We start from the raw sequence: 15858 nt of genomic DNA, 5'->3' as shown, positions 1-15858 counted from the left end.
TTTTTTTTAAAGAAATGGATACTGGATTTCATCAAATGCTTTTTCTGCATCTATTAAGATGATCATGTGATTTCTGTCCTTTATTGTATATATATGTTACATTGATTCATTTTCAAATATTAGACTAACCTTGCATTCCTGGGATAAATTCCAGTTGGTCATGGTGTATAATGTTTTTTTTTTTTATGTGGCTGGATTTGGTTTGATGATATTTGGTTGAGATTTTATGTCTCTATTCATAAAGGATATTGGTCTATAGTTTTCTTATGATGTCTTTTTCTGGCTTGGGTATCAGGTAATTTGAGGTAAAATTAGCCTCAGAATGAGTTGGGAAGTGTCCCGACCCCTTCTATTTTTCAGAAGAGTTTGTGAAGGATTGGTATTAATTATTGCATGGAGACGTTTAAGGGTAGATGTTAAATTGGATAGGAGGGTCCAGAATTCAGGAGAGAGGCTGGGGCTACAGACCCAGATTTGGGGGAGACAAAGCAGTGGGCAGGCCTAGCTAAGAAGGGAACCTGGTAGAGGGGGGCCCATAGCCAGGCAGGTGAGATTGTGTGGGAGAATAGGAGGAGAGAGGGCCTAGACAGAGCTGTGAGAAACATGAACACTACTGGTCATGTAGAGAAAGAGGGTTTTACAAAGGAGACCAAAGAGAGCACAGCCAGAACCTTGGAAGGAGGCCCAAGACAGCTACTACAGGAAGGGAACATCCATACCTGGACCATAGCATGGGTCAAGCACAAAGAGCACAGGGTCTTGGCAGCAAGATGGTCAGTAACCTTGGCCAGTGACCTTGGCCAGAGCCCTTTGGTGAGGCATTAGAAGTGGAACCAGCATGCTGTGGGTTGAGGTGAGATGGGGACATGAGGAAGTAGAGGTCTTCAAGCACCTGTTTTACTGAAGGAGAAAAGGTTTCCGCTTTGGGGGCCTGTTTTGAGAATGAGATTTACCCAAAATTCCAGCTGGGCTCAACAGCCAGTCCCCTTGGGCTAATCCTCTAATTCCAGGGACGCAAACTTCTCTGATTCTTCTAGAAAAGTAAAGGCCCCAGTCAATGAAAGAACTATAAGAAGGTGCTCACTTGAGGATTCTGGTTCTGCTGATGTTTATTCTGGAAGGACTGGGCATCCCATAAGCCTGGGAGGTTCTGTCCCATAGGAAATATGGCTGCTGGTTGGTGCTATAATGAGAAAAACCTTGTTTTAGGCAGGGAGCCTCAAAAAGCTCCCTTGAAGCTGAGCTCCTCTCCTGCAGCTTCTCCAACAGAAGTCAGAACTGGTTTAAGAACCATCATCCTGCCAGACCAGGCAGGAAAGGCTGGGGTGGTTAAAGGGTCCCAAGCCTCCTACCCTTCGCAGCTGGCTTCTCCTCCAATGCCTTCAAGCTCTCCATCCTCCTTTGCTAGTTTCATTTGGGGGACGAGAGAAGCAGGTGGAAGCCCAAGTGGAAGGCTGGCCAGAGGGCTGCCCTGGGGCTGGGGTGTGGTTGGCCTCAGGCCAGCTGGGAGCTTACTCTTATGACTTCTTGGTTCTGGCGGGAAGATCCCTGTCCTGGGCACGCATCCCTAGGGGCCTCATACAACTCATACTCCTCCTGAAAGAGCCCACATGGGCTGGCATTTTGACCTTCCCTCCTGTGAGGGGGCGCAGAACTGCCTAAGAAGGACAGTGCCCAGCCACACCCAAGGGCCAGGTCACTCAAGTGTCTAAAGCTTGGGTGGTGCTGGATCCAGCTGTGTTCCTTCTCCCAATATAACTCCTGGCTCCTCCTTGTACCTGGAAGGCCCAGCCCTGCTCTTCACCTTCTGAGGGGACTCTTGGCCCCAACAGAGAGCTGGGATGCCACCCTTCCATCCCTGGGCCTTGGACTTAGCCCATGCTTCCTCGCCTGGCCACCATGACCCAGTCCTTCAGGGCCAGGTGTTTCCCCTTTGTAGGAGAGAGGGGAGATGTGACCACACTCTAGGAGCATAAAGTGCCATTCAGACCCAAGATAAAGAGATTCAACCCATTTATTAAGGCAAGCAGCTTATCAGTTCTGGGCCAACAAGCAGCTCAGGGTTTCCATTCAATGACTTTGATGGCGATCTGGGCTGCCCGCCGCACTGCCTCACTGGGGTCTTCCTCGAGGGTGCGGAAGATGGGCACCTGAGACTGCAGAAACTTGCGGCCCTCAGGGGCCTCAGCCAGCATGGTGAGGGCCTTGGTGGCATTCAAGCGTGCCTTGGTCAAGGATGAGCACAGCAGGTTCAGGAGGGGGTGGATGGCTTCTATGTCCAGGGCGGCATACTTCCCTGTGGGTCACCAACACCAGGTGTTCCTCAGGGGGCCATCCTGTTCCACCTTCTCTCACCCAGCCCAACCCTGGCCTCCGGCCTGTGCAGCCTCAGGGGAGGTGCCTTCCCTCACTCCCGTGCAGGCCCTGGCACCTTCCTCTGCCTCCAGCCTTGGCCTCCTCATTCCTGCCCCTCCAGCCCCTCAGCTGGCTTCTCCCCACCCACCCTGATGCCTGTCCTGCAATCCAGTTCTCTCAAGGCAACAAAAATTAAAATCTAATTGTTCATTTATGTGGCAAGTATTTCTTGAGCACCTACTCTGTGCCAGGCACAAAAACTCACAGAGCTCTTTCCCTCCCAGTACTTACAGTCTAGTGGGGGACACAGACATTAATCTGTAAAGGAGACGCCCCTCCTTAACCTTCAGCACTTTCCTGCTGTCCTGGCCTGCTGAAAGGCCAGGTGGTTGCCCCCTGCCCCCCAGCTTCCTGCCATGCTCAATGAACTCTTCTCTGTGTGCTGGAAGCTGTGCAGCTACCCTCGGCCCTGCTGACTCCCATTGTCCCTTGGGTCAATACCCACGCCCCTCCCAGAGGAGGCTTGGCCCCTGTCCTCTGCCCACTGCATGACATGCTTCTCCTCTAGGTCATCAACCCTCTGCCACTCCCGCCAAACTCTGAGAATCAGAGACCCAGTCAGTCCTCCGTGGAACATCAAGAAAGCACAGGGCACGGGGCTGGTGCAGGCAATTGTGGGCATGTGCAAAGACAGAGAGCTTTCAGAGGTCACGTGGGATGGCCAACCCTGGCCTCCAGGTGGGGAAACCAACCCCAGTCGCTCCTGTGGCCAGGACTGGATGACTAAGCTGGAAGCCCGACTGGCTAGGGGGTCCCCAGGTAGGAGAGGTAATCTCATGCTCTTATTTGCTCCCCACACCCACACCCTGAAAAAAAAAGTAATTTCAATCAAAAAACAACATGGAAGCAAGGGCTCCAGTGTTTGTTTAGGTGTTAGGATAACCAAATCAAGGATGGCAAACTACATAATTCATCCCAGAATCGAGGCTTACAAGGGGCCTCGGTTGGAGACAGGAATTCCAGGCCCAGGGAATAGCCTGGCAGGAAGGGACAGAGGTTCTAATGGCAGTGACCAGGGAGGGCCACAGGTGGGTGACCCACTGTGGCCAGGAAGAGGAGGGAGGGTGGAACCTTGGCCCAAACTTGAAAGGACTCCAACAACAGGCCAGGGAAAGTATTTTGGTAGGACAGGGAGGGGGCAGTGCTGGGATGCTGAGCACAGAATGAAAGTTCTGGAAAACAGCATGCTGGAGGCTGCAGTGACCACCCCCCCCCCACTGCCCAGTAAACTACCACCTGCGCAGGGGATACAGGTGGCCAGCAGGCTGCCTCACCTTGGGTGGTGACCGCAGCATACATGAGGGCCCCGGCGGCATTGGCCTGCACCTCCTCCACCTTGTCCTTGAGCAGGTGCACCAGGATGGGGATGACGTCATGCTGCCACACCTGGTTCTTGCCCTCCAGAGGGATGCTGGGCCAGAGAGGGGACAGCTGTGTGGCTTCGTTTGGCAAAGAGGACAGGGGCGGGGCCTAGGACCACCCCAGGGCACACCAGAAGGACTTGTGTTGGGACCCCCTGGTGGTTCGGGCCTGGCCAGGGGGTACCAGCGTGCAAGGGAGTGCTGGTGTGAGGTTTGGGTCTCACCCCCATGCTGGGACAACCTGGGAGCACAGCCTGGGACCACTGAAGGCCAAACCGCAGCGGAGCCAGGGGGTGATGGAGCCTGGCCCTAAGGTATCACATGAAGAAGAAACCAGACATGTTCCCCAGGCCCCAAAATGGGGAGCAGCAGGACCCAAGGACACTCATTTTAACTCCACGCAGGAGCCAGAGCTGCCAAAGATGGGCTAAGCCATGGGAGCAGGCGAGCGGCCAGGGAGACACCTGTGCAGAGCCACCCTCAGGGGAGAGGACACTGTAAGTCACTTCTAATCCTGGCACTGTATGAAGCTGTGAAAAGGAATGTGATGGACTCCCCACGAGCTCCCTTTGGGAACTTGATCAAAGATGCAGAGTCTTGGACCCCGCCTGCAGGGATTCCGTGCATTCGTTCATTCCCATGGCCGGGGCTGACTGAGCACCTTGGTGGGTCCTGGTCTGGACGCTGAGGCAAGAGCATGACTGACCGTGGGGCTGGATGATTCTTTGTGGTGGCAGCTGTCCCGTGTGTTGGCCCCTCGAGGGCTTCCCCGCCTTGAGGCCAGGAGCGCCCTTCTCCCTCAAGTTGGAACAATGAGAAATGTCTCCAGACAGTGCTGCCTGTCTCCCAGGGGACCAAAGCTCCCCCTGTTTCGAAGCCCTACTCTCAAGCAGCAAGCAGAGCAAAGCCCTGTCCTCAGGCACTCCCCTTGGGGGTGACACAAAAAAAGGAGGGCACGGTGAGAGGCATAGGCAGGCCTGGTGGAGGTCGCCATTTTCTAGAGCGGGCAGCGTCCTCAGAGGCTTCACTGGAAGGGGACCTCTGAGCAAAGACCAGAAGGTGATCGGTCTGAGGTAGGGCCCCGGAATCTCCACGTTCACAAGCTCCCCAGGGTCTGGATCGGGGGCCACACTCGCAGAAATGCTGGCTCAGGTCTCTAGAGAGAATCCCAGCTAGAGGGACAGCCAGAGCTAGGGGAGGCAAGAGGTGCCAGGATGTAGGCAGGTGGTCATATCTAAGGCATGGACTTGGGGGCACGAGGGACCACCGGTCCTTGGGAAGCGTCTCTGTCTGGGATCACACACCGCTTCCCTCCCTCCCTCCCTGCTCTGAGGCGTTGTGCTCCCTCAGGTTCCAGGCCAGGATTTAGACTGGAATTCCGTGTGACCCTGGGTCACCAGTGACTGGACACGTGTGCCCTCCGTTTCCTTACCTATAAAAGGTAATTGCCTTCCTTGGAGGAGTGCCACTTGTAGATAATACCCGGCACCTAAGGAGCACTTAGTACTCAGTGACTGCTAGCTGCACCACACTGTGTGCTTGCCTTCCTCACAGGGAGGGGGGACCAACCATCTTGTATTGCCCAGGACTGGGGGCTTCCTGGGACACAGGACTGTGAGGGCTGAGCTCTCAGACCACTAGGACAGTGCCCCCCCACCCCCCGGGGGACAGGGTCCTCCTCCCCCAGGGTACAAGCAGTGGTGGGGGGGGGTTGTGGGAAGCAGGCCCTGAGGTGGATTCCCTGGAGCTCTGGGGCAGGCTGGCTTGCTGCGGGCCGGGGGCAGCTCAGGTGCCTTCTCTGAGCCTCAGCAGAAGCCTCCGGGCTGGCCGCCCCTGCCCTCCCCGCTCTGTCCACGTGGGCCGGGCTTACCTGACCACCATGAGCGTGCGGGCAGCTTTGCTGCGAATGTCATCGTCGGTGCTGAGGAGCTTCTGCTTCAGGAAGGGCACCACGCGGGTACTCAGCGCCTCAGTGGCATCCTCCATCAGGCAGGCCGCCAGTGTGTCCAGGAGGAGCCCTTGGATCTCTTCCTCCTCCCTCTGCAGCTTCCACACCAGGGAGGGGATCAGGCCGCTGTTGACAATACCCTGGGCTCCTGCGGGACAGGAAAGGGCACTGAGGGTGGGCCAGTCACCCCTACCCATTCTGGGCGGCACGTGGGGCGAGGCGAGGCCTGCACAGCTGGTGGGGGAGGAGAGGTTTGCAAATGCCCCTGGCTGCCAGACCCCTGAGCAGCTAGCAGGAGGCTGGGGATGACACGCTAGGGTGGGAACCACACAGCCCTGGAGGACCCCCAAAGGGGCCAGCCTTTGGTCACCTGTAACTGGGGCGGGGGGGCATAAGCCTTCAACAGGTGCCCAGGGGCCTGAGAAGCAGCACCTGCCCCTTGGAGAGCACAACAGCCACTCTGCAGGGCCCAGCGCAGAAGGAACTTCCCTCCTTTCCACACCCGGCACCAGAAGGAAGGTGGGGGGACCAGCCAACCCCCTCCTTCCCACCCACAACATCTCTAAGCCACTAGAAACCCCACACTAGCCTGGCCAGGAGTTGGGGAAAGGAAAAAGCTTGGAATCAAGTCTGAGGCAGAAGTGAGCAGGCCAGCATCTTATATCCAAAAAAGAGTTGTGCCTCCAACCAAAGGTAACAGGAAATCCATGGACTCTGGCCAAGGGGGTCTAAAAAACCCACAGGATTGGGGGCTCCACATGGCAGGGCGGCTGGGCACCAGGGCTGAGAGAAGGCGGAGAGGTGAGCCTCCCCAAGAATGGGTTCCACTTCCCTCCTTCCGGCCCCTTCATCCCTCCTGAGGGATGTCTGGGGGGAACCAAGAACCAGCCCAGGCAGCACTCCTGAGGGGCCCAGCTCCCCTGTGTCCAGAGCAGCCGTCACTGGGAAGTGAGCAGGGCGATGCTGGGGAGGGCAGCCCCCTTCTTCCCAGCCCTCCTCCCGACCCTCTTCCTGGCCTCCCCAGTGGCCCACACCTCCCACCGAGAGGCCATATAGATAGCTCCCCTGGAGGTGGCCAGCAGCAACACCTCTCTCTTCCGCCTCCCCAGTTAAACCCTCTAATTTACTCTAGAGAGACAAATAAACAGGTTAATTAGCCTAAAGGTCTCTAAGTGCCAATTAGCACCAGGGATTTCCTCTTTGAAGACATCACCCCAGTCTTCCTCCCGCACTTCCTGAGGACATCAGATGGCAGGTGCCCCGGGATGAGGGAGGTGGAGAGGGACAGGCACATGTCCAGCGGCTCCCTAGGCCCCTGGCCAGCTTCTCATTGGGGTGTCATTGCCGAGCAACTAGGTCTGCCCCATTTGTTCTCAGGGCACTTGCGACACAGGGAGAGCCGTTGCCCGTTGCTTTAAGAGTACTGCACTTTTTAATGAAGGGGGGGAATCGGAAAGGGAGACAACCGTGAGAGGCGATGGACTCTGAAAAACTGAGAGTTCTAGAGGGGAGGGGGGTGGGAGGATGGGTTAGCCTGGTGATGGGTATTAAAGAGGGCACGTTCTGCATGGAGCACTGGGTGTTATGCACAAACAATGAATCATGGAACACTACATCAAAAACTAATGATGTAATGTATGGTGATGAACATAAAAAAATTCTCAAAAACAAAAAAGAGTACTGCACTTTTTAAAATTTAATACACACAGATTTCAAAAAATGCCTAGCTTGGACCCCTAAATGTATCCAGTTGTGTGATCTTTGACAAGTTACCTAATCTTTTTGAGCCCGGTTTCCTCATTATGGAAACCAGCCTAAGTGGCAGGGAGTTGTGCAATGCCAATGGGTAGTGGTTGGGTGGGAGCACGCTCTCTGGAAGGGAGTCTCACATAGCCCAGAATGTCTGGACCTAGAATCATAAGGAATTCCACCAACACTGAGACCCAGCTGCAAGCAACGGCCTGTGGGGGGAGGAGGGCGGTGAGAGGCGAGGAGTGGGATACAAAGAGAAAAGCTGCACAGTCCCTGCCCTGCAGGAACACAGCCCCTCTCTCCCCTTCAGCCTCAGCCTCCCCATCAGGCCACGGCCAGACCACACACCTGGCCTTCTGCTCTGGCTCCACCGCCCACTCAGGCACCTGCCCACGGGCTCCCTACCTGCCCCAGCCATGGGTCCAACTCAGCCACAACCTGACCCAGAGAGCCCCTCCCAAGCTCACTGTGGGGAGGTGACAGTTGGACGTTCCAAGGATTTTGCTGACTGGAAAGATTTTGCATAGAGGGAGAAGGTTCCTAGCTGGCGGACACCTGAGCAAAGGCCTGGGGATGAGGAATTTGAGCATCATTAAATTGGGGCTTGATTGTGGCCTCACGTGCCCCTGGGTCTGGGCTTTCCAGGGCCCCCCTCCTCCCAAAGGTGTTGCTGGGCACAGGCTGGGGTGGGGGGGGCAGAGGAAGAGAGTTGAAGTCAAACTGCTGGAGGTGATCACCTCCACTGCTCCCTCCTTAGGTGAGGAAACTAAGGCCCAGAGAGGCAGTTCAAGTGCCTGAGGTCACACAGCAGACAGGGGCAAAGCCAGGGCCCTGGGCTACTTGGGTTTTGTTTCTCAGGCATTCGTCTTGGGCCTCTACTCCTAGAAATGCTGAGCGCCAGGACCTGGGTTCATTCTGAGACAGAGGGAGAAGATTAAAAATAAAACGCGTGCCGGGTGTGCCTCTCTGCTCGTTCACTTTGCTTTTCAGCTAAAAGGAGAGTTGCAGGCCTGGCTATTTATAACTAACCCAGATCTGCAATGGCTTGTTCAAGTTGGGGTTGGGGGGGTTGCACAGACCCCAAGGAAATAAACTGGAGAAACCCACTCAGCCCCGCTGTAGCCGGAGAATCGGCCGGCGGGGCTTGGGAGAGCAGGTCAAGCTGGGAGAAGAGCCAGACAGGACAGTGCTATGGCCAGCATCCAGAGACTAGCCATCCTTGGGTAGTGGGGAGACCAGTGGCAGTCAGCCAGGACCCGTCATGACAACACAGGTTCATACTCAAGTAGAATTCCAGGGCTCTAGGGACTCTGAACATGCAGGAAGGGAGGCCCGGGGGCGCTGGGCCTCATGGGGCAGCAGGGCAAAGGCATGAGGCATGGGTGTACTTGGGGAGGGCCCCGGGTCTGGCACGGCTGGTGTGCCAAGACAGATTCAGTGGTTGATGAGCCAGAAAGCTCCACCAATCCTTCCGGGATTGAGGGACATGATGCCCATGGCACGGAATGCCCTGTGGTTGAGGTTTGGTCATTTCCTGGAGGATGGCCTGATACCACCTACAGAGGCCACTCCTCAGCCATCTGTCCCTGCTGGATTGGTGAAGTACGAGGCTCAACCACCAGGGCCTTCCTCTTTCCATCACAGGGCCCCAGCTGTTGTCTCCTGGTCCTGTTTTCCTGGCTAGTAAGGACTGAGGACGGAGCGCCAGCCCCAGCGCCGGGCATCCGCACCTCATCAGAACCCACCTGTCCAGTGTTAGCCTCGTGCGGCCCCCATGCCCTGAACTGCTGGCATGCTGATCCCCCTCCCTGTGCCTGCCTATGTCGTGGGGACACATCCCTGTCCTTAGCTTACATGGCCTCTCATAGCACATGATGTGGCTGACCCCGTCTTACCTCTTGAGATACTTTCTTCCCAAGGAGCCAGGACACTCTACTCCCTGGTTTTCCGGCCACCTCTCCTACTGGTCCTCCATCTGCTAGCAAGCACCGTCCTTTCTCCAGCATCTCCTATCATGTGGACCTCCCCCTTGTCCCCCACCCTCCCCACTCTGCCCCCCACTCTATCCTTCTGTCTTGGCTACAGCCACCACATGGCCCTCTCCTGACACTCTGTCGCTCAATGATCCTGCAGCCCTACGCTGAACTCAACCTCATGGAGAATCTCTGCTTTCTTATTTTCTGAGGGCTGACTAGCTGACATTTTTGTTATTTGATTCTGCCTATTAGGACAACATATATTAATGGAACCACACGTACTGCAAACAAATATGAAACAAAAACTTGCAATCCTCCTTCTCAAATTTAAAAAGCTAACCCTAAAACCCTCCAGTGCTTCTTAGGCTGACGTCCCCAATCTCACAGAAGGGACACTAGCCCAGTGCAACTGTCCCCAATCCAGCCTTGTTTTCTGGCAACCACACCCGCTTGCTGGCTCCAGCCACAGCCGGTCTTCCATGGGTTCCTGCAGGCATCATGGTTCCTTGATGCCCAGCATGTTCCCCACCTTGAAACATACTTCTCTCCTGCCCCAGGTTACCGGCCACCTCCAGGCTGCTGTCTCCCAGTGCCCAGTTCTCCCCCTGCCACATGTCCCCAGGGCCCTGGTGGGTCTCCTCCGTGAGGCCTCACACAACTATAATGGTGGATTTTTGCCCCACAGACAGGAAGGTCTACCAGGCAGGGCAGGCCTGTCTAAATCCCAGAACTGTGCCTGTGCCAAGGAGGTCAGCAGTAAATGATTGCTGTCTGAAGAATTATGATCATTGGTGGCCACCAGGGTCAGGGGAGGGAGGCAGCAGGAGCCCCTTGGGGCTTCTTCATGGGCTAGCTGCTGATCTCACCCTGGACTGTGGTAGAGGGTCACCCTACACTGACATCTAGGTTTGCCCCTGCAAACAGCTCCATTCTGACCCCGATCCTACAACAGAAACTGCCCTCACCCATCTCTAAACATGTGTCCACGTGCATTTTCCCTCAGAGTCACTCTCCAAGGACAGTCTACTAGTGTTCCCCTTGACAGAGAAGGACACTGAGGTTCATCCAGGTGAAACAACCTCCCCTCCCCCCAAGGGTGTATAGGCACAGAGCTGGGTCTGGCTTCCCTCCCAGCCCCTCTCACCTCTGATCCACACCAGGGCCGGACCTGTGCCTGCCATCTTCCTGGTATCACCGCCATTGGCCTCTGAGTGGTCCTGTGGGCAGAGGCCCATCCTGACCCAGCCCAGGGGTTTGAAGGCATGCACCCAGAGGAGCCCCTCCATTGTTGGCCACCTCCCTTTGGTTCTCACTGGCCACCTCCAGCGAGCACTATGCCAGGTCTAGGTTCGCCTCAGGATGCCCTCACCAGCATCTGTCCTGTCCCTGACAGTTTAGGTAACTTCTTCAGCCCAGCCTGCAGAACCAGACCCCCACCCCCGCCTTCTGACCACAAACCTGGACTGGGATGACCACCCAATCCACCGCTGTCAATGGCCAATTCCAGTGCTTCTGCCCAGTATGGGGTGATCCTTATAATGTGACCAAGAGGGTGTAAAGTGGTAAGGAAGGTGTTAACTGGGAGAATCTGCATTTTTACCAGGGATGCTCTGGAATACACAAAGATTCAAGTTACAATGATGGAAAAGACAGAGGCATTAATATCTTGGCTCTCTGGCCAAAGTCTTTTAAGCACAGGAGTGAGGGGCTCTCCTGTCTCTGAGGCCCACAGATGGGTTCCCCCTGAAATTGAAAGCAGAATTTGGCAGACTGGCTCAGGTGTATTTTGCTGAGCATCGGACGCCTTCTACCTTCTACCAGCTTCTCCAAGGCAGCGATGGGGGATCCTGGCCTTAACTGAGCTGGCTGCCTCCCGCCTCTCTGATCTGGGGGACAGATCCTGGGCCCTTTTCCCTCTCCTCCTTTTCAAGCAACCTTTGTAGCCAGGATTGCCAGGGACCCTGAAGAACCCCTACACGCTGAGGGAGCGTGCAGCAAAGATGATTAATGTCCCTCCCATCGCTGCACCAACCTCACGGGTGTGTACTTTAAGGGTTTGCATAGCCTTTTACATGTTCTAGCGGATTGTCGCGACAATTCAAGGAACCAGGTGCCACTAGCCCCACTTTGCAAAACAGGCTCAGAGAGGTCAGTTGGTTGCCCAAGGTCGCGGAGCTCAGAAAGTGCCCAGCTGGGTTCGAATTCAAACCGAGGGAGACGAGCCGGGCGGGGGGAGGGGGCGGGGAGATGAGCCATCCGCCACTCTCAGGATCAGTCTCCGGCTCTGCGAGAAGCGGTTCACTAGGTTGGCTCCGCGGCTTCGGCGCAGCCGGGTCCCGGAGACGCCGGTGCGGGCAGCGCGTGCGGGACTGCGGCGCGCGCGGAGCCGCGACCCCGCCCCTACCCGTTGCCATTGGACCGCACATAAATCCGTCAGCCGCTCCTGTCCAATGAGAAGAGAGCCGGCGCTCGTGGCGGGGCGGTGGCGCCCAGCGCGTGGTCACCCGCGGGCGCGCGGCACCCCCCGCCCGCGGTTGGCCTGGCAACGCGCTGCGCTCGCGGCTCCGCCCCCTGCCGGCGGCAGCGCGGCGCGGGGCGGGCGGACCCGCGGGCGGGCGGCGGGCGGCGCGGGAGAGCTGGCGGAGGGAGCCAAGCCGGCCGGAGGGTGTGCGCCGCCCGCGGTCCGGTCACGTCCCCGCGCGGGTGCCGCCGCCCGCGTAGTGCGGAACGAGGGCGCCGCGGCCCGCGCTCGCCGCCCCGCCCCGCCCCACCCGGAGCAGCTCGCTGATGCACCGTGCGGCGGCCCGGAGGTGAGTGAGCGGACCCGCGGCCGGGGCGCGCGGCAGAACCTCGGGGGGCTGGGGGAGCGGCTGGGGCGTCCACCCCACCCCCACCCGGGGCCCCGCCCGGGCCTTTGTGCTAGGGATCCGCCCGGGCGGGGGTCGCCGGGGAGCAGCGAAAGGGATGCCCGGCCGGGGTGGGGGCGACCGGGGCGGAGATGCCCGTGACGTGGGCAGGGGGCGACCGCGGGCCCGGCAGGTGCTGGGAAGGGGCGCCACTCGGCAGAGGAGCCGGCGGGAGGGGGCGGCTGCGGGCCCGGGAGGTAGGCAGGGGCTGCTGGGGATGCCGCGTCTGGGGGCCCCCAGAACAGCCGCCGGTGCGGAGCGAGGGCCAGACAACCTGCAGGAGAGGCGCTGAGGCGGGGTCTCCCTCCCAAGGGAGCGGGGAGGAGGCGACCCCGGGCGGCTGGAGCGCCGACGCGTGGCCTTGGCTGAAACGGAGGAGAGGGCCCCGGAGGCCTGGGCCCCGGGGCCGAGTGGCTCGCAGTTTTCCGTCATCGGTCTTGCAGAGAACAGGTTCCTTGGACGCATTTAGAGCAAGAGATGAGTATCGACCTACTGCGATTGTGATATGTTCCTGGCTCAATATTTTTTTCCCTTAAAAGGCGGTGGGGGTGTTAGGGGGGTGTTGGGGGGGAGGGGTGTAAGGGCCTCGGGGCTGGGGCTCCGTATCCTACGGGAGATCCAAGGGGGCTCTGCCTGCAGGGCGGTGCTGAGCCTGTCTGGGTGGTGATGGCAGGAATCTGCCTAGGCCGAGAATTGGGGTTCTCTGTCACAAGAGAGAAGAGGGTGGGAAGGCAGTGCCGAGACCAGGGTTCCCTGGAGTCCCTTTCTCAGGATGACAGGACCCGCCTGATAGGCGAGGTCTGCCTGTTTTGGTGAGGCAGCTCAGTCCCTGATGGGCTCCTTTCTGCCCAAGTGATTTCCCTGCCCTGGGGACTGAGTCCTGCTGCCTTGGGTTCTGTCTGGAGGAGGCTCCTTGGCCAAATTCAATTAAACAAATATTTACTGAGCATTTGCTCCCCCAGAGCCTGGCGCTGAGGTGGGAGTGGACTGGGCCTGCCCTCCTGGGACTGACTCACTACCCAACAGGGGAGAAATGTCTCTGCTCAGATAACCCAACCCTGACTGTGGGTGCCAGAGCCTCTGGAGGGACCTCAGAGATGACTGGGGCTGGGGTTAGATGGGCTTGTGGGCAAAGTGACATTTGAACTGGAGCTTGAAGGATGTGAGCACAGCCGGGGTGGGCATTGTGGACAGAGAGGAGAAAATGGACCAAAGCACAGAGAGGGTACTCAGGCAGTTGGGTCCGGCCCGAGCATAGGATGTGCTTGGGAAAGCATAGGTGGTATGGCGGGAAGGGGGGTGGGGGACGCACAGGGGCTGACGGAGCCAGGGAAACGGAACACCCCATTGCTTGTTAGCTGTGACTATTCAGTGGAGGCCACAGTTTCTTCATCTGTGACCTAGGAGCTGGGGTGGGCCTGGGGAAGAGCTTGAAAGACACCAGGGGGCTCCTTGCAGCCTAGCACTCCCCTTCCAGGCACCTTGTCTCGTGGGCAAGGCCAGGGTACTGGGTAACCGACAGCCCGCTTCCTAGCCAGGATGGAGAATGGTATTTAGCTGGTGACTCTGCCCCTCTGGGGCGTGGACGTTTGTGAACCGTAATCAAGGAGGCTTGGGAGCCTTCATTTAGGGGCTGATCGCATGGGATGCTCAGATGAAGTGGTGTGCCTTCAGCATTCCTCATGCTCCGGGGACAAGACACTGGCATTTGGTTTAAAACTCCTGTGTGTTCCTCTAACAGACGTTGATTTTCTGCGACAGGAGGTAAATAAGACATCGTCCCTCCCCCTCGCAAGGCCAGTGTCACTTTCTGCCCTAGATCTGCTTGCTTGCTCGCTCCGAGGGATGTTTTCACTCTCCCTCTGAAGGGGCTGTTTGTTACTCCTCTGTGTAGCATACCCCCCCAACCCCCAAACACACACCCACTTTCGGCTTTTGGCCAAGGCCCATGTTGCTGCTGGGGGGCACAGACTATGCCAAGAGGGACGGAGCCGCTTCACTCTTGTGCCTGTCACCAGGCCACATTCTGGGGGCCTGCTGTGGGACTCTAGATTTGGGACACGGAGTGAATCCCTCCCTCTGCCCCCAACTTCTCAGCTCTTCTGTTTCCTGGAGTCTCAGGAGCTTCTAGGTGATTCCAGGAACTTCTGGGTAACCAGGTAGACTTGGCAAGGCTGCCCAGAGCCCCTGTAGGAGGCAGATAGGATGGAGAACTGCATGGTGGGAAGGCTGGCCTGACATTCAGGGTGTGGCCTCAGCAGCCTCAACCTGGCTGTGTGGTTTTCTCACGTGTACACGTACTTTCCTTCCCTGGACGTGAGGATGAGGCAGCCCTGTACCGTCCCTTGCTGGACCTCAGCAGACCTAAAATGCCGTGTGGCTCTAGGGCGTTTCGCTGCTGTTGGCCATGGCTGGCTTGCAGGAACTCTGGAAGAGGTAGATTAGCACACTGCTCTCCCACAACCCCAGGAAGGAAACCTGGGGTAACTGAGCCTCCAGGCTCAGGCCAGTGGGCGCTGTGGTTGGCAGGAAAGAGGACGAAAGGAAATGGATAGGAGGCATCAGGGCAGATGCTGAGGACCAGCCCCAGAGTGGTGGCCTGACACAGCTTAGGCAGACCGGGGATTGACATGGGAAGGCCCAGACTCCCCCACGCAGGGTGGGGCGGGCCTCTCGTTGAGGCCTCCAAAGACCTGGGTCAGGCCCTGGCCCTGTCACCCCCAGCCCAGCCCCGTCCTGACTGAGCTTCTTTGTTTTCATTCATAAACACAGCCAAGAGCTCCCTGCCCCGTCCCTGCACCAGTCCCTGCATGGGTCCTCCCTATGCATTTGGCCCCTTTACACATGTCCACACTGGCAGGGGAGACGCTTCACAGGAATGAACTGACAGGGACTAAGCACAGGGACTGTCTGATGGCTCCGGGAGCGCACAGGAGACACGGGAGATGTCAGCCCTCCGTACAGAGCCCGAGGAGATGGAAATGGTCCACACATTCATTCGTTCCTTTGGCTAATATTTACCAGAACCTGCCGGGTGCTGGGTGCTGTGCCAGCCACAGGGGTATATGGCCAGGAGCAGGACAGACGCGGTGTCTGCCCTCCTGGTGCTCCCAGCAGACCTGGGGCGGCTGGCACACCACCTGTGTGACTGACTGCCAGGTAAGGTAGGTGCCGTGAAGAGAACTAAAGAAGAGAGTACAGAGAGGGAGGATCAGGGGGCTGCTCTGTGTGGAGGGGCCATTGGCACAGTGCCACGGAGAGCGATGGGTGAGTTGTGACTGATGGGGAAAAGCAGCCGGAGAGGGGGTGGCAGGTGCAAAGGCACTGAAGCTGCTGGGGGCCCCACCAGAAAGCCAGGTAGCCAGAGCCCCATACGGTGGGGTGGTTTACAGAGTGGGTCAGGTCGGACTCTGCGGGCTGGGGTGAGGCGCAAAGCCGTGGGAAGGTTTGGAGCAGAGGAGAGACTTGAACTAATTCCACTGTGAAAAGACCTGTGCGGC

The 15858-nt window shown here is 57.8% G+C and overlaps 2 protein-coding genes across 3 annotated transcripts in view; one reads left to right on the top strand and one right to left on the bottom strand.

The window, feature by feature from the left end:
- Nucleotides 1-1547: 1547 nt before the first annotated feature.
- RSPH14 (radial spoke head 14 homolog) overlaps nucleotides 1548-15858 on the bottom strand; it is a 75027-nt gene continuing 60716 nt past the window's right edge. The window contains exons 1-5 of one of the 2 annotated variants that reach the window (XM_031037008.2): nucleotides 11485-11773; nucleotides 10911-11062; nucleotides 5647-5872; nucleotides 3690-3826; nucleotides 1548-2296 (exon numbers count right to left, since the gene is read on the bottom strand). In XM_031037008.2, the coding sequence (XP_030892868.2) occupies nucleotides 2058-2296; nucleotides 3690-3826; nucleotides 5647-5872; nucleotides 10911-11062; nucleotides 11485-11708 (978 nt within the window). In that variant the 5' untranslated portion in view covers nucleotides 11709-11773 and the 3' untranslated portion in view covers nucleotides 1548-2057. Of the gene's footprint in view, nucleotides 2297-3689; nucleotides 3827-5646; nucleotides 5873-10910; nucleotides 11063-11484; nucleotides 11774-15858 lie in introns of those variants that run through there. The other variant, XM_081801742.1, reaches the window with a different exon arrangement.
- The window catches only part of GNAZ (G protein subunit alpha z), a 52271-nt gene continuing 48488 nt past the window's right edge, over nucleotides 12076-15858 (top strand). The window contains exon 1 of the mRNA XM_006741524.3: nucleotides 12076-12262. The gene's annotated coding sequence lies outside the window, so the exon portion shown is untranslated. The remainder of the gene's footprint in view (nucleotides 12263-15858) is intronic.

Source organism: Leptonychotes weddellii, chromosome 13 (assembly GCF_054177405.1).
Source record: "Leptonychotes weddellii isolate Sample4059 chromosome 13, ASM5417740v2, whole genome shotgun sequence".
Taxonomy (NCBI): domain Eukaryota; kingdom Metazoa; phylum Chordata; class Mammalia; order Carnivora; family Phocidae; genus Leptonychotes; species Leptonychotes weddellii.
Note: the sequence above shows the minus strand (reverse complement) of the source record. Positions and strands in the feature narration are given on the sequence as shown.